The sequence below is a fragment of the Vulpes lagopus genome, chromosome 1, assembly GCF_018345385.1.
Source record: "Vulpes lagopus strain Blue_001 chromosome 1, ASM1834538v1, whole genome shotgun sequence".
NCBI lineage: Eukaryota > Metazoa > Chordata > Mammalia > Carnivora > Canidae > Vulpes > Vulpes lagopus.
Window position 1 is genome coordinate 63,296,941 of NC_054824.1, and position 20,436 is coordinate 63,317,376.

Consider the following 20,436-nt stretch of genomic DNA (forward strand, 5'->3'; position numbering starts at 1 on the left):
TGCCGCGAAGCCACGCCCACTTCTCTGATTTGACACCGCCGCGGGCTGGAGGAATACGCAGGCGCCTTCGAGAAGCGCCAGATCCTTGAACTCAAACGCCGCCCTCGACATAGTACTACGCAGGCGCTAACTAGCACCTTTGCCAACTGCCCACCCCTTTCGCTGCGGTCGCTGGAGACAACCCCCCCCCCCGGGGGCTAATGCGCAAGCGCCGTTCTTCCCCCACTCGCGGTGGGCTGTCTCGTTACGCATGCCCGGGCGGCGGCGGGACATTCCACGGATTCTACCGCCGGAAGTTCGGCGGCCATTACCAAAGAGTAGGGGCTCGGCGGGCCAGCTAGAGGGGCTTGTTTCCGCCCCGCTCCCGCGCGGCGGGCGGCCATCTTACGTGCGTGCAATTTAGGGCTGCGGCGGGATTGGCTCCGCGTCTGGGGTCCGTGCGCGGCTTCCCACCTACCAGGGCCGGATCCCGAGCCCTTCCCCGCGGGGCGGGACCTCGCGGCGGCCGACTCCTGACCCGGTGAAGGGTAACCCCGGTACGTTGAGGCTTGGAGCGAGCCTTCCCGCTCTTCCCCAGGGACCCCTCGCTGGCCGTCCTCGGGGTAGGAGGCAGGTAGCAGGCGCGCTTGGCCTCCTTCGCCTGCGCCTTCCCGGAGAGGCCGCTTCCCGCGTCCCCCGCCCTCCGGCCCGGACGCTCCGCGGGACTGTGGCCAAGCCCCTCCCTTTCTCTTCCCGGCCAAACCCACCGGGGGAGATAGGTTTGGGTCGTGCCGAGAAGAGGAGACTGCCCCAAGCCCGCCGCGCCCGGGAGCGGAGAAGGGAGGCGGCGCCTCGCGGGGACCGCCTCTCGGCCGACGAAAGCGCGGAAAGCGAGCGGGCCCGCCGCCCCTGCCCCTGCCCCTGCCCCCGCCCCTGCCCCTGCCGCCCCCGCCCCCGCCGCCGCCCTGCTCGGTCCTTGCCCCAGCAGAGCTTCGCATCCCGTCCCCGAGGCCCAGCGACAAGTGGTGCGGGAAGGCATCACCAGCCAAATGGGTGGCCAGGGCACTTTGTAGCATATCGAGGCCGCCTGAGCATTGTTCCTTCCTTTTCCCTTCCCAGCTGGAGAAACCCCTTAAGTTCTGGGAGTAGCGACTCCGTATCATGGCCGGCAGCCCTCTTGAAGATGCGGAAGGAAGCAGAGTGCGTAGCGACTGTTAACTTACTGGTGAACAGAAATTCAGAGTAATTGAGGTCAAAAGCATAAGCCCTTTTAAATTAAAGCAACAATTGAATTGTCTCTCACTCTCTCTTTTTTATTTTCATCCCTACCTTCTCCAGCTGTTTTACTTCAAAAAGGCTGAAAGAGTCCGGGCAGAGACCCCATCCATCACTTTGCTTTTTTTTTACACATTCTTTTAATTTGTGGTGGTTGACTCCCTTAAGTTCTGCAGATCTGGTTTTTATTTTTATTTTTTATTTATTTGTAACTTTTAAAGATTTTATTTACTTAATCATGAGAGACACCGAGAGGGGTGGAGACACAGGCAGAGGGAGAGGCAGGCTCTTTGGGAGCCCAAGGCTGGGACCCAATCCCAGGATCCTGGGATCACCCCCTGAGCCAAAGGCAGAGGCTCAACCACCGAGCCACCCAGGCGACCCTGTGGATCTGGTTTTCAATCGAGGAGGGATAGAGGTGGGGGACGCAGTAAAGGGAAATGAAAGAACTAGGCTTAGTGTTTTTCTGTATCAAATAAAACCTCTTCTTTCCCTTTTCACATTTTAGATCACTTATGTGAAAGGAGACCTTTTTGCATGTCCCAAAACAGACTCTTTAGCCCACTGTATCAGTGAGGATTGTCGAATGGGTGCTGGGATAGCTGTCCTCTTCAAGAAGAAATTTGGAGGGGTGCAGGAACTGTTAAACCAACGTGAGTTTTGAAAAACAGCTCAATTAGTGTGCCTTGTGTAGAGCATCATGGCCTCCTGTTGTATTTTAAATATTAGACCAGGATATACATACTGAGGTGGGGGGGGGGGGGTCCTAACCACTGAGTACTTGTAACTCTTCAGATTAAGGTATTCCTCTACAAAAATGGCCTCTAGTTTGGGTCTTTACCACACCAAACTTGAATTCTTATGAAGGTTTTTAATCTCTTCCTCCATCCTAAAACTTTCTTGATATTACTCCACTTTTCTGAAACCTTCAATAACCAAGGTGCTCAGCAAAGTCTACAGGTATTAACCCGACATTCAAGATCCTCTGTTTACTCATTTTATACTTAGTGTTCAAAGAGGCATTTCAAAATATCTTCCTTTCACTTTCTACCGGAGATTTTAAACCAGAGGTCTGTGTTAGAATCACATGTAGAACTTCTGAAACAGTTGTTTATTGGGTCAGTGTTGCCCTAATGATTCCTTTAAGACAATTTCATACTGTTTTATTATAGTTCTCTATAAACATGACACTGCCTCTTCATTGAAAACTCCTTAGTGATTAGGAACTTTTATTACAGTTATATTCTTCACAATGCTTAGCATGATAACTGTATGTAAAAAAAATCATTAAAGTTTTTCAAGTGAATAAGGATGTATTTGAAAATATGGTCAGGATAAAAGATGGGGTAAGAGGAAGACAAGCAAAAAAATAATGAGAAAGCTGGAAGCTAAGGCTGATAAGGAGCAAAGTGTTACAGTGTTTCTTCAGAATTGAAAATTATTTTTAGTTCTGAAGTGAATTCAGATCTATAAAGTTTCTTTTTTCAGATCGAAGAATGCAAATCGGTGCTTTGATTTCCCTCCCCCCCCACCCCCCTCTCCCCCACCTTTCTATTATTGAATAACTTTTTCTTAGAAAAGAAATCTGGAGAAGTGGCTGTTCTGAAGAGAGATGGGCGATATATATATTACTTGGTAAGATGGGGGTCAATTCTCACTATGTCAGTTCCCACTAAGTCATAAGGACTGGTGAACATGTGGGCTGTACTGCATTTGCTGATCATAGTGGTCCATTCTAGACAGCTAAAGTTGACAAAAAGCTTGTGATATCATCATGATAACTTGGAATAAGTGGTATGGCTATATGGAGCACAAGGGTTAGAAAAGAACATGAGGCTGCATCCCAGCTCCACGGGAAAGAGTACTGTGACAGCCACCAAAAACCTCTGTTCTAAGACTTGGAAAAATTAGAGATGTTCCTCATACTTTAGTTGTTTCCTAATTATAGTGAGATAGCAATAATAGTATCTCAAAAGACATGTTGCCCAAAGGAGTTTTTCTCTCGTTCTTTCTTCTTGAATGCAGTGCCTAGTATTACTTAACTCCTTCCCTGCCTTCTGTCTCAGTGTGGGATTCTTTCACTGTCCGAATGGTCTCCAGGCTGCAGAAGGAATGTAGCTTCTTGGTGATGGTGCTGGGTCACTTATAGCAACCAACCCACTACACGTCTGAGTGGGACAGCACACTGAGTGGGGACATGTCCTAAGCCCTTTGGATGCTCTCCTTAAAGTCAGTGTAGCTTCTAGTCTTGTTTGGAATGCTACCAGTTTCTCTTTGTTCTTTATAGAGAAACAAAAAGCAAATAAGCATCGTTTCTAAATAGACTTAACAGGAAGTTTTCAGGTGGTATGGGTTCTCCCTTGTTGTAGATACATTGCTTATCTCTTGGAAGTGGCACAAGGACTTTCATCTACCTTGCTTAAAAACAATAGACAATAGGTACAGCCTGCCAATCTCCTGGGCTTCCTGGGAAAAGGAAAGGTTATCACATGGCAGGATTTCTCAGGCCCTTTTCGTGGATTTTTCTGAGGCCCTCCTATAACTGGAAAGCACAGTTTGACATTGGTCATCCTGCTCTGAACTTTTCTATAAAAATATACTTACTTTAATTATTAGGATGTTGGGAGAATGTGATGGCTCTTCTTTGCCTATCATTTTGGACTAATGGAAGTTTGAATTCATTCTTTGTACTCAGATTACAAAGAAAAGGGCTTCACATAAGCCAACTTATGAGAACTTACAGAAGAGTTTAGAAGCCATGAAGTCCCATTGTCTGAAGAATGGAGTCACCGATCTCTCCATGCCCAGGCAAGGAAATCCAGGGCCCTGAATGAAGACTTGTAATTGGCTGGTGGGATTTGCTGTCTGACTTGAAAGCTTAACTCAAAATATAGGCTTGAAAGTGACAAATTTAAAAACTTTAAAAAATCATCAGTGAACCAGTGGTCAGACATTAGGCTACCTTATACCCATTTCTTAACCTGGATTGAATGAATCAGGATAATTAAAACACACCAGTTTCAGCCTACTTAATAGGGACGACATATTGCTCAGTCACCTTTGTTAAATTCTGGGCGTCTTCTGCCTGAGGCTGAGGCTCTGTTCTTGAAGGAGTAAAAGCCTAAGAACCAAGACTGAACAGTGGTGATATTCTGGGCCACTTAAGGTGTCCTGAACCTGTTAATCTGGTGCAAAGAAAGTTGTAAATTATCACTGCCTTTTAAACTGCATGCTTGTTTGTGGTCAGTGGGTAGTAGCCAGAGGATATGTCCCTTGTACATTGTCTTAGATCCTAGCTATTCAGAGCTTAAGGGAATGATGTTAGGGGTTCAGTGTTTATTTTCTTTTTAGGAATTAGGCTTGGGGTCATTAATCTTCCTGTCCAGTTTTGAGTCCATACTGACCATGCATGCAGGTTTGTTCTAAGCCCCAAGTTACTTAGGAATGTGACTACAAGATCCCTCGTTTACCCTGGGCTTCAATGTATTCTGTCTTCTGTATTAGAAATTGTTGTGTGTTCTCATCACGATTTTTTAAGGGACTTAATTATCAGACTATATGAAATTAGCAATTTTAAGCCTTTTTTCCCTAGGGGTATCGAGGATCAATAAAGTAACATCTTGGAAGAAAGGTGCCACACCTGAGGGGGGCACTTGATGGGATGAGCACTGGGTGTTATGCTATATGTTGACAAATTGAACTCCAATAAAAAGAAATTTTAAAAAAAGTGCCACGCAGAAGAGTTTTATGGATTGACTCAGGTTTTTTTACTGGTGAACTGCATTCAGCTTGGCAATTCCAAGCTTTTCATTTTGAATTCCTTTTTGCAGAGATCCTGTCCTTTGTCCCTCTTTCTTTTTATTTTCCTTAGCATTCTCTTATCAAAAGTGTGTTTTTAAAATCCCAGCTAGTTTTTACCATTAGATATAGAAAGGATAGTGAGTCCCTCGGGCCACTGTAGTCACCAATTTTCTCAAGGTAGCCTCAAACAATAGAAGTGGCACCTTATTAGCAAAAAAGTGACAGCTATTGGATGTTGGGGCCATCAACCCAGGGGATTCACAACAGGAATTTGCTTTGAAATTCCCGCCCATAGGTGTGGGCTCAGATCATTTGTCTTAATCCTTTGGGTGGGTGCAGCCTAAAGGAAGAGGGAAGAAGTGATTTCCTTGGTACCTTCATCACAACCTGTGGAGCTGTTTTGTCTTTTTCAGGATTGGATGTGGTCTCGATCGTCTGCAATGGGAAAATGTATCTGCAATGATTGAGGAAGTGTTTGAAGCAACAGACATCAGAATTACTGTGTACACACTGTGAACAGATGCACACTGTGGATGTGTCCATGATCTCCTGTGTCATCCCTACTGGACCATAGCACTGAGTGAACTGACCTTAAAACAGTCTAAAGAAAGTTTCATGTGAAGTAGTCTATGTCACAGGCCAGACTTGGGTTGCTGTGTTCTCATGATGAGACTGGGACTCTGGAGGAGGGATTGCTTGGAAAATGTTGATGTGATTTCTTTTTTCTTTTTTCTTTTTCTTTTTCTTTTTCTTTTTTTTGACAGGAAAGTAAGGAGTAGAATGCCTCATATTAGGCAGGGAAACCAGATAGTTGATTGGGCCTCTGACCAGTTTTGCTCCAGGATACTACCTGACTTGTTCAGCTTGCCACTAGGTGGCAGCATTGATTCTACTTCTCTGCTGTTGAAGAGAAATTACAGAAAGGATGAATATTTCAAGTAGTTTTTCATCTTTTGTCATTTGTGAGATTGTTTGATATTATCCTTATGTCATATCCTAGGAGAGAATTCTGGGTTTTGTTTTGTTTAAATTACAAAAATAAGTCTTAACGTTGTTAATAAGAAATTTGTGGTGAGAGAAAAGGAAGAATAAATATCTTTTTCTTGGGGGTCCATTGAGGTTCTGTGCACACATCTGTTCTGGACCTGGGTAATGGAGGATTCACCTGTAACTTAATTGGAAAGAGTCAGACAAAAGGTCCAGTGGGCAGAACAGGGTGAGAAGAAAAACAGACAAGAACTGTGGGGTCAGCATTACTGGAAAGGTGGGAATTTAGGATCTCCTCATGGTGAACTCTTCCTCTCTCCTGTCCACCACATAGCTTCTACAGTTGAATGGGTCTGAATTCAGTCATGGGACAAATGACATAATGTACATTCAATGCCTGCTAAATTGCTTAGGGCAGAGTAATGACTCAAATCAGTGGTTCTCAACAAAATCCTTATGAATCTTCTAGGAAAAAGGGCGACTTTCAAAAATTCTAGTTTGGTAGTTTGGGGTGTGGTGGGGGAGATGGCTTGTTTTCTTTGTGCTATGAAGCTGAAGAGAATTGTGATCATGCAGTCAGCTGGGATGGAAAACAGTACATGTTAGTCCCCTTCTCTTCTTAGGTTAAGAGAGCAGCACTTTATCCAATCCTGTGTTTACAGTGTAAGAATAGGTTCCTGGATTCATATCAAAGGTATTGGGAAAACTAGTGGAATTCTCTTTTACCATTACTATGATCCTAAGAGTTAAAATGGGTCCCTCACTGGCTCAGTGGGTAGAGCATGAGACTCTTAAGATTGGGGTCTTGAGTTCAAGCTCCACATTAGGTGTGGAGCCTACTTAAAAAAATAAAAATTTAAACTAGCCAGACCTACTCTTGATTTCCTCGCTAGAGTGAATTCTGGGTCTGTCCTGGGACTTAACTGCTTTCCCTATTGTAAAAAGAACTGGGTTTCAGAAGGGGCTTGTTGAAACACTAGAAGAACACTGGTTAAATATAATCTTTGTACTTTAGACTCGTGTTCTTATCATACTGCAGTGTGATAGGAGGCAGCAGTTTCAAGAAGTACTTCAGTATTTGTGTATCTCTGAAACAGACAAATTTATGTTGGGGTAGGGGCGGTGCAGGGCCAGGTTCATTGTTGAACTTAGACTAAGGCTTTTCTTGAAGCTTTGCTTCTGTCCACATAGGATAAAACTGAAGGGGAAAAAGGATATCTGAATACACAACATGGAAAATGAGAGTGGGATGGTAAGAGGAAACTTAGAATCAAAGTACTTTGCTTAACTATGCAAATAAATCTTTCCTCTTGGCTCAAAACATTGGTTTTGTAGGCTTCTACATTTAAAGGGATTAGGGTTATTTTTTTTTCATGGAACTATGAGCCTTAAAGATTCTTTGAACAAAGGCTAGTCTTGGGGAGGACTGGCTGTAAGTGGAATTCTGGGACTCAGCAGGGATGTGATAAAGTGCTTTGTCATTTGCAGATAGTCTTGGGGTCAAATTCTGATGACTTATTACACTTGAAGCTTGGGAAGAGGAGGCATGGCCTGACAGAATGAGTACATTATTCCTGGAAACCTAGTTAGAGTTTGGCAAACACCCAGAAATTTGTATGTGAAATTTTGCTTCTACATAGGATTCAAGCCTTTTAAGAAAGGAGACTGGACACCATCCTGCTGTCACCATCAAGTACCACATAACTAATCTTACAGGGTGTGCGTCTAAACATTGAAATCAAGTGGCTAATTGCTTATTAATCGGCAATGGGAACACAGATACCTTATAAAAAGATTTCCCCTGCCCTTTGTTTCACCCTCTGCCATATTCCTTGTCTTCAGAGAAGGGAAAAGGCATTCATAAGTAATCTCAAAAGGAAATACTTGATAAAGATCAAGACCAAGGTGGTAAGTTGGCCTGGGAGAGCTGGTATCCTGTATTGCCTAAACCAGCCCTGGGTTAAGCCTCCCTTCCACTTTCTAATGTCATGACGTGGCTCATAGCCTGGGAACATCCCTATTCCTAGGACTTGATCACTGTTCATAGTAACTTCTAAATGTCCAAGTTCCTTAAAAAAAAAAACCTCACAGAAAAACCACACAACTTCTTTTATTAATGTTACCATTTTTCTTTGTTAAAAAAACCAACTTCACATAAAATGCATTTCTGGACATATTTTAAAGATCTGCACAGACCTTGGGTCTGAGGCTCTTTCCCTTAAGCAGCCCATTGGGGGAATAATTAGACTCTTCTGCCCCACAGATCCCTGGTGTCCATATATGGTTGCCATTTCTTTCCTTGCAACTCACTTTCCTCTTTCCCAAGAGCAGCCTTAGAGAGAGTCATGGCTTAAATGATTTACAGCATGAGCAGTATATTTAGAGTCCTTGGAGGACCTGTGCACTAGGATTGGTTGGTGTCCAGTGTTGTCCAGCTCAAGTGGTATTAGGAAGTCAGGCATGTCCCACATGGCCATACATATCATTGCTGTCTCCTGGTGGCAGCAGGCAGACCTTAGTGAGAAAACAGAAAGCATGTTACTGAGAGCTCTCCTGGCCCCAAACAATGAAGAGTTTTCTTTTGAGCTAGGGTTCCTGTGTGCCCTCTGAGCAAGTCTCTGAATTTCTTCCCTAGAGTCTCTTGTGATTTCTGCTTTATCCAATGTTAGGTATGTTGTGGTCATGTTTTGGTGTGGTTCACACAGGGAAAAACTCAGAAGATCTCTACCTTAACTCTCTTGAGTTAAATATATGGTTAAATCCTATTCTATCATTTTTTTTTTTTTAAAAAAGATGGATTAGGAAGTATAAGGGAATTTCCTTTAACAAATGCCCATTTCTTAGTATTTTAATTAAGCAAAGTTGTTCTTTTGGGCTTTTAGATTACAACTCTATTTCATGCCAATTTTTTTTTTTGACTTCGTACATTTTAACCTTTCCCTTCAGGAAAATGAGTAACTCAAATAGAGTACCTGGAAACATGTTAATGGATCCAGATAATACAGTTATGTACACTAATGGAAGGAGGCTTATAATGTGGAACATGTCCAATAATATTTTATTTAAAAATAATTTGACTTGGAAATGGACTTTTCCCTCAAACTGATTTATCTATTTTACTTCCGTTTAGATTAGCATAAGATACAACCCTCAATTATCTAAAATTAAAAGCTCTTTTTAATCCTCCTTGAAATGTTTAATTTTTATAGCAGATTTAGCTGTGTAATTACTTGACTTAATGGAAAAACAACACCATCTCACACACACACACACTCATCTCTGAGGACTTGCTGGTTAGGCAGCTGGAAGAAATGGCCTGTGGTTCTGAAAGGTGTTTAAGAAGAAAGTATACTATAGTTAAAATTAAGCTACCAGGGATCCCTGGGTGGCGCAGCGGTTTGGCGCCTGCCTTTGGCCCAGGGCGTGATCCTGGAGACCCAGGATCGAATCCCACGTCGGGCTCCCGGTGCATGGAGCCTGCTTCTCCCTCTGCCTGTGTCTCTGCCTCTCTCTCTCTCTCTGACTGTCATAAATAAATAAAAAAAAAAAAAAATAAAATAAAAAAAAATAAAATAAAAAAAAAAATTAAGCTACCAGTCATCATTCTGGAGAGTATACATAGGGTTTATAATTACAGTGATAGCATCTACACTAATAAAATCTTCAAAGAATTTTAAATTTTTAATTTTGTATTTTCCCTTAGAAATCTGTTTTTACTACTACTCACCACCACTCTGAGTGGTGTCTTATTTTAATGTGAGCAGACTACAGCATGGCATTACCTGACCATCTTCTCACTAACTTCACTGAATATGGACTGCTTTTTGTAAGAAATGGCTGAAAATCGTGTCTTCTCAGATTGGCAAATGCTCAGAGAATTATCAGGCACCCTGTATGCATGTCTAATGGCAGACACCTGCCAACATCAAGCTCCAGAACATTGATATTTCCCAAAATGTTTCTATGGAGTCACCTCTTAAAAATATTAAGAGGGAGACACCAAAAATAAATTGAATAACTTCATGGAAGCGTGCCGCTTTATGTTTTATTAATATGTGAACTGTTCCAGGATTGAAATTGGAGAAAAGGCTGGTAAAGACCCTTTCTCCGATTCTGGAGGTTTTTGATCAGTAACTCAGGCCTTGTGAAGGGATTTGGTTGTAGCATTTCTGAAGGAACCAACTAAATCAGACCAAACTCAAAAAAAGTTAGTGAAGGATCTTTTACTCTCTTTCCTGAGGGTAATCGGCCTGTTTCTGTGAGAGTCTAATTTACCCTCAGCAAGAGGCCAAATTGGCCTTAATTGTGTCCTAATTATTTGCTTAAATAGCTAATCTTTACTTCCAGTTCTCCTATCTCATCTTGATGGCTGTAGGAGGCTACTTCTGAGCTGCTGTCTAATTTACAAACATCTTTTTAACCCTTTCAGCATTCCTCCATAAAAAGAACTTGTTGCTGTGATATTCCCATTCCTGAATTCAGCATTTTTCTATCAGTGCTGTAGAGGTTCTTCTCAAAGCAAGAAAAATATTCCTGCATTATACATTCCTGCGTTATGCACGAATTATCAGTCTCCTTCAAAGCAGGACCATTTGTTTGAAAACATGAAAGCTTCTCTGGCAATAAATAAGTTGAATACAAATCCATTTGGGGACTTTCAAGAGTACCAAAAATGAAAAATATTGTCCCTGAAGGAATGAAAAACTTCCATCACAGGGCACCAGAAGGGTAAAATTGCAAATGGGGTTGGGAGCAGGGCACCCAGAAGTGTCTAGAGTTGGAGCTGGACTCATGTTAATGGGGGCATGCTTAGGGGAGTGAGATATTCTCTCTGCTGTTGCACCGTCCAGATCTGGCCACGGCAAGTCACTGTGTCTCACCAAAGCTTTTGGATTCCTGTCAACCTTGAGTGTGGGGAACATTGGCTTGATATAAAAGGGTAGAAGTGAAAAGGGTTTTGGGAGGAATTCAGAGAAAAGAGAATAGGAAAAGAGATCTAAAATGTTTTTACACCCAACCCAAAAGCAGAGAAGTGCAGTTTGTTGCGGGGTTGTCAAACCAAACGACCACTCACTCCACCTGCCCTCCGGCCCTCCACCCAAGTTAAGGGCTACTGACACAGCAGTGGCCCCATGACTCACGTGAGGCTGGGCCCAGTGGCCTACTTCAGGATGTCTGCCAGCTTCTCCTCGTAGTACAGGAAGTTCTCCTGAATGTCCTCCCAGGGCTGAAAGGCCTTGGACTCGCCCTCTTCCTGCTCCACAAAATTCTGCCAGACGTACTCGAAGTCCTGGGGCTTCATGATGCGCAGCCTGCAGCCGGCCTCCTTCAGCTTCCTCAGGGCGGCCTGGACCTCGGGCTCCTCCCACATGAAGAGGCGCCCCACCAGGATGAGCAGGCGCAGGTTCTTGGTCTTGCCCAGGGTCCGGATGATGCGGTCGGCACAGGCGGCGCAGGGGCTGGAGGACACGTACCAGGTGACGTTGTAGCGCAGGGCCGGGTCGAAGGTGGGCAGGATGGTGTTGAAGAAGGCCTCCTCGGCGTGGGCGGCGGCGTGCTCATCTTCCAGGTACCCCCGGGAGGCCTGCACCTGGCCTCCCTTGCCCTGCGCTTCCACCACGTAGCACAGGAAGGTCTTGTTCCGCCCAGAGCTGTACTCCACATTCCGGAACTGAAACTTAAAGAAGTTGACCGGCAGCCGCTCCCTGTGGGTCGAGGAGGGCAGAGGGACAGGGAAGAAGAGAGAATGATGAGCTCTTGTTTCTAGATCAGCCTGGGTTGAGTAGGTGGCTCTCCAAAGTCGGTGCCCCAGGGATATGTTCATGCTTCCTGTCAAAGCAGGCCTTGCCTGCCTAGGCTAACATCAGTGACAAACAAGGCAGGATGGAGTGCAGGAGAGTTTATCTGGAGGAGAGGAGAGAATTTGGAGGTGCACGTTCTGGTCACCCCAGTAGAGAGGGTCTCCAAACACTCCACCATCGCTCCAGGGCACAACTCCTGCATTTCTAAGTCAGTCACTCTTTCACTTGGTCCCTGTGGGAACCACCCAGAGGGCTCTACAAATGTCAATGTCTGGGCCCCACACCAAACCAATGAAATCAGAACACCTGGAGGGGGCCCAGGCACCAGCATTTTTAAAAAACAACTCTCCAAATGTTTCTAATAGGTGGCCAGGTTGGAAAAGTGCTGTTCCAATAGTAATCTTACAAAGTAGCAAGCATATATGAAATTTCTCATGACAGAGCAAGTTGAGGATTTTGCAGAACATCTCCTGCTTCCACTTCTCTTCCCTGCCCCTCATGGCTACTGTATCCCAGGCGTGGCATGGCCCACCACCCACAGTGCCATGCTCTCCCAGTGACTGTTTCTCAAGTCAGAAACATGGATTGTCACCCAATAAGTGTCCAAGAGCTTTTTTATCTTTGAGGTCAGACTACCTAAGAGTACCCTGATATGATTTAGCTTGTGTGTAGTATTGAGTCATTTCAAAATCATAAAAGACTTGGCCCCTGCCCTCCAGACGCTTATAATCTAGCAGCTCGACTCTAGCTAAGAGTGGCTGAAAACTGCTAATTTGAAATGCATAGGGAGCATGGAGGACATGGGAGGAAGGTTCTCGAAAGTTTGGTCTTGATTCAGGAGGCAACAGAGAATTGTTACAGGCTCTTGAATAAAGAAAGACAAAAGTGACATGCATGGGAGATGGCATGGTGGCTTTAGGCAGGTAGAGCGAGGCTAGGGAAAAGCCTGAACTTTAAGCAAGCCCACTTGGTGTCTTAGGATGCCAGACTTGATGATGACTATGTCCAGTGGCTTCGAGGGTGGGTGGATGATTAGGAAATGAAACCAGTAGGAAAAGGCCAGGTTTGGAAGAAAATTTGGTAGTAAGAAGGAGGAGAGAGCAAAATAAAGGGGCTAGAGAGGACATCGGAGTTGATTGCTTTTATCTTCAAGTGTGTCTGCGTGTCATTCTAAAATAGGAAGGACTTTTGCAGGTTTGGAGGCCAAGGAGAATGAGGAGGCTTTAACAGGAGGTATTGAAAATGTCACAGGAGAGAAGGGGATTGAGTACTGGCTTGGAGAGGCTGAATGTTTCCTTTTTAAAAAGATGTACTCTCTGGGAATGCCTGGGTGGCTCAGTTGGTTAAATGTCCAACTATTGGTTTTGGCTGAGGTCCCAATCTGGGGGGCATGGGATCGAGCCCTGCATCAGGCTCCCCTCTAGACGTTCTGATTTCATTGGGTTGGTATGGGGCCCAGGTGTGGACGTATGTAGACTCCTCTGAGTGGATCTGTTGGGCTTCAGGCTCAGCAGGGAGTCTGCTTGAGATTCTCTCTCTCCTTCTCCCTCTCATCCTCCCCTCCCCACACTCTCTCCAAAAATAAATAATTAATTAATTAATTTAAAAAAATGTAATCTCTATGGTTTCCCCAGAAGATGCCCTGTAGTTACTTTTCTGCATGCCTGCCCTTTCTAACTCCCAGGGCTACAGGGAAACCCCAGGTGTCCCAGGGCCTTGGCTTCTTAGGGATAAGCAGCAGGTGCCAAAGAGCTGAGTAAACACGAGCTGTTTCCCTGCAGTACTCCCCGCCCCCATCACAAAATTGTCTCCACCCAAGTTTCCATATCTCTTGCTGTCAAGTTAAGTTTCCACTGTGGAGATGGATGTGTTTGAGGACCTGGCCCCAGGATTCCTTCAGGTACTATACTTAGCTCTCTAAACCCCTCTGTCCCTAGTTGGATGTGTTTATTATTTACTTAACATTTTGGGAGAATGGATGATGGCCCAATGATTCACCTCTCCTGTTTCAATCCCTGTTGGGAGCATACTTCTACTGAGCTCTTGCCAATTAAATTCACCCTACAAGACCAATCCTGGATTTTACTGGTGCTAACTGGTCCCTTCACTTCCCAGAATGGCTTTCTTTTTTTTCTCCCAAGAGCCACAGAGCTTACCTTTCTTGCCCAAACACTTTATGCTCTTCAGAGCCTTTTGCCAGATACCCCACTGCCCCCAAGTCTAATCCAGAGTCACCTGTATGATGGATTCTCAGGCAAAAACTTTGGAAGTATTCATGACTGCCTGGTTGACTGGGGGGTTCCCCAAAGCTGTCTGTGTGGTCCTTTGGGTTTCCTTCTGGAGCCCCCAAAAGTATTGCTCCAACTTTGCCAAATAGAGCCCAGCCAAGAATGTGAATTTGGTCCAGCATGCAGTTGCAAGCCGGCTGGCTGGTCTGAGGCTGCTGTTCCTCCCAGCCTCTCAAGCTGTGATGTTTTCCCTTCCTCTTCTTCCCTTTGCAAGAGAGAACCTAGAGAAACCTGAAACCCAAGGGAGAGGAAGAAAGTTCACCTCTCTATAAATATCGGTTTCCCACCCCTCTGGCCGGCAGCCCTATAGTCTCTCTCTCTATCATCTATGCCTCTGTGGAGCCTTCTGGACTAGGTGCCTAAGGTAAGGGAATACTTTCAAGGGGCAAAAGAAAGTCAGGGAGGCTCTTGGCTCCCAGTCTTTCCTTTTGAGCTTGCTCAAGAATGGGGCTTGCTTGGCTTCTCACCGGGCTTCCTGATTTTCCAGAAGGACCATAAAGGTCAAATGAGGTTCTTTGGGCCTCCGACAGCCTGAAACAGCCAGGCTCTGGAGGGGAACCAGGAGAGCAGAGGTAGGAAAGGTGTGAAAGCCCTCCAGTGAGCTAGACAACATGGCCATCTCGGGCGATTTTATAGAATCGATTTTATAGAACGAAATAAGTCGACACTATTATGCCTGCTAGTAGAAGAAAGGAAATGGTAACACTAATTTCTTAGATAATCGCAAACATCTTTTTTTTCCCTAGTAGCATGATGTCTGAGTGCCATGCTGACTTAGATCCCATACTCTCATGCCCAGCAGATGTTATCTTGCTGAGATGGAGTGTGTGTGTGTGTCCATGTGTTGGAGTGGTGGTTGGGAGAAACACGCTGGTGGCAGATTTTTTCACCTGGGTTCAGTCAATACTTCAGGCACAGAAACCAGTAGTGTTACTCCTTCCCTTCCCACACTTCTTCAAGCACCACTTCCTCATACTCTCTGCAGATGGGTCACTCACACTTCATCCGTTAGGGCCCAGGCTATTGGGCATCACAGTTCGTTCTCTAGGCAGGAGACCAAGAATCCTAATATCTAGGAAAGACCATTTGGAGCATGGTCGACCTGATGGAGGGAGAAGGGATGTGAATAAATGTAGTAGATATATTTTTCTCACATTCACATTTAAAAATATTTTTGTTCCCTAGGCATAAATCTATACAGTGAAAGGGAACAACCTGGAAAGCAGTCAAAGGTGGTCTGAGATTAAACATTTGCTCCAAAATGATCCATGGAGTGGAAAATCTACTCACGGGTAATTGAGTGTTGACTTGTTTCAGGTTTCTTCCCCAGACCTCTCATGATCTGCTCAAAAGAGGCAGAAGTACTAGTTTTGGTCTCTTTCTCCCTTTTCCAGACCACTTTCATTTTTTTTTTAAGATTTTATTTATCTATTCATGATAGATACAGAGAGAGAGAGAGGCAGAGACACAGGCAGAGGGAGAAGCAGGCTCTATGCAGGGAGCCCGATGTGGGACTCGATCCCGGGACCCCAGGATCACGCCCTGGGCTGAAGGCGGTGCTAAACCGCTTAGCCACCCAGGCGTCCTGCTAGACCACTTTCAAAGTGGATGCTGAGGAGTGGGCCCAGGGAGAAGGATAGAGGCGGAATGTTCTAACAGCCTGACTTCCTAGAACCTGGGTGGGATTTGCCAGGGCTTCTGGCTTCTGGTCTGTGGTTCTAGATGGGCTTCTGCCCTGGATGAGCCCTGAGCTGCTGCCCTTTCCCTGGGAGGCACTGTCTGCACAGTGGGGCTCTGACCTTCCCCCAGCCTCCGTGGTGGCCAGGGTGGCCAGAGTCCATGGCAGTCTTCTACTCCTTCTGGAATAAGCCTTTTCGGCATACTCTGGAATCCAGGCTGAGGCATGAGGGGCCTATGGCCTTAACAGCCGAGTCAAGGACTCTTCCTTCCTGCTGTGCCTTCTCCTCTGAACCCTGCCTATCTTCTCTGTGTTCCCCACGTGGGCAGGGTAAACTACCAGTAGCTAAAGAAGTGATTGAAAGCAGAGTCACAACCTGTGCCATTTATCTCTCTTCCTTGCTAATCCCTTTGATAGCAGGTTCAGCTTTATGTAAAATCATACACAACGCAACTAGAGGCAAACAGACAAACACACAGCCAGGGGTCCTGCTGGGCAGAGCCGCAGTCCCTCATCACTGGGATGGAAAGATGAGAAGACAACTAATTCTGGTGCCCCAGAGCTTCCCTAAAGCATGCTGAGTTCAGAGGCAGGTGTGAACCTGTGGAATTCTCTTCTATATATGAGTGCTGCTGGCCCTTCATATGTCCTGAACTGCTCTCCTCCAAGACGCCCTCCTCACGATTAGTTCCTTATCTTAATGCCTGGGCAGAGACCTAACACACAGTAGGTGTTCGTTCATTAGTTCATTTATTTATTCAACAAATATCTATTAGGGGCTAGGCATTCTTCTTGGAGCTGGGAATAAAGCAGTTACAAGGCAGAGTCCCTGTCCTCATGGAAGTTAAATGCTAGTGGGGAAAACGGGCAGCAAATAAATGATTTCTATTCAGGAAATATTTGTCAAATATAAAAAGCCTCCCATTTATGGCTTTTTTAGATGCAATGTGGTGATTTGGAGTCAGACAATCCTCCTGGGGCTTATGCCCTACTCCATCCATTAGCTTTGGGCAAATTGATCATCCTCCTGAGTCTTGGTTTCCTGATCTGAAAGATAGTCGAGTAATCCAACCCCTCAGAGTTTGGACAATGGTCAACACTCAAGAAATTAAACCTGGCGCGGTCAGATGGTGCCTTCTCTGGGCCTCAAATCTTACCCATCAGAGCTCAATCTTAAGCACAACCAAACCTAAGCCCTTCTTGTGTTTAGAGGGTTCTCTCTTTCCTTTGTGTACTGGTTCAACACCCAGCTCTGTAACAGAAAGGAAGAAAGAGAGGAAGGGAGGAAAGGAGTGAGGGAGGGAGGAAGAAAGGAAGGAAGAAAAGAAGGAAGGAAGGAAGAATGGAAAAAAGAAAGAAAGAAAAGGAAAGGAAGTCCTGATTTCTAAGATTTATTGATCCTGTAAACACTCCTACTATGGAGATTTCAAGAAACCAACATGAAGGTCATTGAACACCGAGTCGGGAAGAGATGCATACCATCGATTATCAGTCATCATGAATTGGCTTTGGCACACCACTACAGTATTTAGACCTTTCTCTAACACTTTCTTCCATGCAATTTTGTTAATGTTCTTTGGCCTGCTTTCTGTCCAGAGTACCCTATTCAAGCCCAGAATCATGATGAGTAGGGCATATCTCCTTATTCCTACTTGGTACACCCTCCTCACTTCAGACTTTCCCGACAAGCTACTCACTCTTCTGCTAGTTTGCAGCCCAAATCTAAAGAGCAGTATAGACAGCTCCAACCCCTGTGGGAGTCTAGGCTAGAAGAGGAGCTGCTTTGCTGACCTCCTTGATACCAGGGTGTCTGGAGAGGAAGGGAGAGGAAAGCTGCTCCTTCCTCCTGTCCCTGCACAGACATAGCCGCACCTCTGGGCTATTTTAAGCCATCTGTTTACGCAGAGGGGCCCAGGAGACAGATCTCCACAGCTGTTACTTGTGGCCAGAAAACACACAGGGCTCTACCTCCCTCCTGAACTGCTCTTAGAGCACCCAGAAAACTGCCCTGGCTGCACCTCTTTTTCTGGGCCTTGGGTCAGAGAAGCCTCTGAGCCCCACTACCTCACAGACGGAGGTAGGTGGAACCCTGTTCAGGAAATCTGGGACCCATAGTGAATCAGAGACCTGTGAAAAGAATACTTGACTGGAGTCAGAAGAAGACCTGCTACTTACTGGTTCTGGTGGTGTTGAACCAATCACTCAATCTCCTTAACTCAGTTTCCCTGTCTGTGGAGTGGCAGTAACGTAACCCCCTCTCCCAGCATTGTGCTGATGTTTGAATGGGCTTGCTCTTGGGCTAGTGCAAGTTTTCAGTGATTACAAAGCCCTGGATGATCATAAGTTGTTTGCATCAGAGGATTTGACCTTTAGACCAACCCCCCTGGGACCCCAAAGCATGTTCAACTGAACAAACATAGTCTAATTCTGTTCTGGACCTATCCTGCCCCTGTGCTGGGGAGATCACAGTGCTGCACAGAGTGAATGTGTATGTACCCGTGGGTGAACAAGGCAGCATGGACCAGCAGGCTTAGGGGTGAGGAAAAAGATCTCCTTCTGAAGAGAGCCACTGGAATTGCCGACTCTCCCGGCCTAGTAGCCCTAGGCTCTCCCTAGGTCTATATTACTGGGTACTCCGCTGCTTCCCTAACCCTGTGAGGATGGTGACATTCATTGGTTGGGCATGGGCGAACACAAGTTCCAGGCTCTTGGTTGAATTCCTCCCTCAGGAGCCAGGGTGCATTTTTCCCTCAGATTCTCTTAGAAATCAGGAAATGTCTGAGCTGGGAGGGACCTTAAGGATCAACTTAGTGTAACTTCCTCATGTTAAGAATGACAAAACTGAGGCCAGGGCTGGAAAATCACTTGCCATGCTTAAAATGGCAAGTCTGAATGGCCACCCAGGGCTCCTCTGCCCCCTGAGGACATCATGCCTCCATTTTTCCTGAAATTTCTCCTAGTGTGGACCTTACTTCGCCTGTGGGCATTGCTGGAGACGCCCATGGAGGAAGCCTTGGGGCTGAGGGAGGAAAAGTGGCCCTATGCATCCACTTCTTATTCTTTGCCTACAAACTTCTTGGGGGGGTCTTCTGTGAAAGGAGGTGAGAGGGAAGAGGAGGAAGGAAAACTTGGTTTTATTCCTGGCGATGGCATCGTCTGGACAAGACCCTGTTTGTAGGCCTCTTTGGGGCCTGGAGACTCTTCTTCGCTCAGGGTCCCTGATCCTCCTTGGGGCTATGGCTGAGGGTGCCCAGAAGCTTCTGGCCCTGGACTGTTACCTGCTCTGTAACTACTGTTGCCCTGGGAGTGGATGTGGAGAACCCTGAGGCAGACTTGATTCAATAAGAAAAAAAAGTGCTTATCACTCAGCTTAGGGAAAGGGTGGATCTGTTTTCTCTGTCTTAGGATCTTCCACTCCAGGGAGAAGCTCTAAAGAAAGAACCAGAGCCATACAGAGAGCGGAGAGAGGCGTACTCGGCAGCAGAGAAAGAAGTCAAGGGAGGAGGTACTTTGGGGCCATATTTGAATATGTTTCTGTCATCCCATGTTCCTACCAAACTCCCTGAGACTAGTAGACAGCCTGTACCTGGAGAGGCAGGTGATATCCCAGTGCCAGGAGGCCTGAGTGGTGGTTTCATTCTCTGGGCCTTTGCCTCCAAGGAGCTGTTACTACTTCCCCTTGATTAGAGGTGGTGGGAGGTGTCACCCAAGAGGCTAAGAGAGATGCCCCTGTAGCCCCCACTGCCCCTACCACACATGGTAGGCTCATGGCTGCGGAACTGTGACCCTGACCCCATACTATTACCACCCTAAATTTCCCCAGCCTGCCCCCAACCCACGTTCTTCTACGGAAGAGCCCCACGGCCCACACCCAGGTCTCACCCTGTGACAATCTCAAAGGGAGGCAGTTCAATCAGCTCCTTCAGCTTCTCAGGGTCGTCCAGGTTTTCCAGATCCTCACCATTCTGGGAAGCGGGCGCAGCGGCCTCAGCGACCTCTTCTTTCTGGGCCATGGAGGGGTGGTGGCTCTGCAGTCACTGAGAAAGGGGAGAGGCAGCGAGTTCCTAGGGCCAGGGTCTGGCGGCAGAGTCCCAAGCAGCTGTCAGCAGCTAAATCTGCCTGGGGATGACGGGAAGAGGACTGGGCAAGCCAGGCTTAGTGTTCTCACCTCCGGGCCACACAGGCTTTATAACCCCAGCCCTCTGCCCCTCCCCCAGGCCCTCGCCCTCTATCTTTTTTTAATTGAGTGACAGCGGGTACCGGGATGGGGGGGGTGGAATGGAAAATCTGGCCATTAGCATCCCCTATTTATCAGTAGGCAAAGACAGGAAGCTGGCAGGTGGGGATGGCAAGGCCTGCTCTCCCTGCCCCCACTGGCTCACGCATATATTCATACTATGTCCTTCCACCTTATATTCTTCCCTCTGTTTCCCCTGTGCAACCTTTCCAGCTCCACTGGGGGGATGGGGAAGGGGTTGAGAGGTGGGTGTCCTGAGATTTAGGAGAGACATGCAAGCAGGTGCAAGCAGGATGAGGCTTATGTTGGATGGGGTACTTGCAGAGAAACCTTCAGCTGGGGAATGTGGATTCAGGAAAGGAGGGTCCTGAGACAGAGTAAGATAAGAAC

At 46.2% G+C, this 20,436-nt stretch overlaps 3 protein-coding genes across 11 annotated transcripts in view; 1 reads left to right on the top strand and 2 right to left on the bottom strand.

Annotated features, from left to right (window-relative positions):
- NFYA (nuclear transcription factor Y subunit alpha) overlaps positions 1-594 on the bottom strand; it is a 28,671-nt gene extending 28,077 nt beyond the window's left edge. For 7 of the 8 annotated variants that reach the window (XM_041747008.1, XM_041746999.1, XM_041746985.1 and 4 more), the window contains exon 1: positions 458-594. The gene's annotated coding sequence lies outside the window, so the exon portion shown is untranslated. The remainder of the gene's footprint in view (positions 1-457) is intronic. The other variant, XM_041746960.1, reaches the window with a different exon arrangement.
- OARD1 (O-acyl-ADP-ribose deacylase 1) lies at positions 398-6,167 on the top strand. 2 transcript variants are annotated; one of them, XM_041747031.1, is made up of 6 exons: positions 398-536; positions 1,099-1,179; positions 1,763-1,907; positions 2,831-2,889; positions 3,950-4,062; positions 5,469-6,167. In XM_041747031.1, exons 2-6 carry the CDS (start codon positions 1,141-1,143, stop codon positions 5,569-5,571), a joined length of 459 nt encoding a protein of 152 aa, XP_041602965.1. In that variant the 5' UTR covers positions 398-536; positions 1,099-1,140; the 3' UTR covers positions 5,572-6,167. The 2 variants fall into 2 exon arrangements, with proteins under 2 accessions (XP_041602965.1, XP_041602973.1); XM_041747039.1 differs by lacking the exon at positions 398-536 and adding an exon at positions 876-1,004.
- A 1,969-nt stretch (positions 6,168-8,136) lies between these two features.
- On the bottom strand, positions 8,137-19,972 carry APOBEC2 (apolipoprotein B mRNA editing enzyme catalytic subunit 2). Its single transcript, XM_041747018.1, has 3 exons — positions 19,692-19,972; positions 11,184-11,747; positions 8,137-8,556 (listed from the first exon to the last, which is right to left on the bottom strand). Exons 1-2 carry the CDS (start codon positions 19,820-19,822, stop codon positions 11,204-11,206), a joined length of 675 nt encoding a protein of 224 aa, XP_041602952.1. The 5' UTR covers positions 19,823-19,972; the 3' UTR covers positions 8,137-8,556; positions 11,184-11,203.
- Between the last annotated feature and the right edge of the window lie 464 nt (positions 19,973-20,436).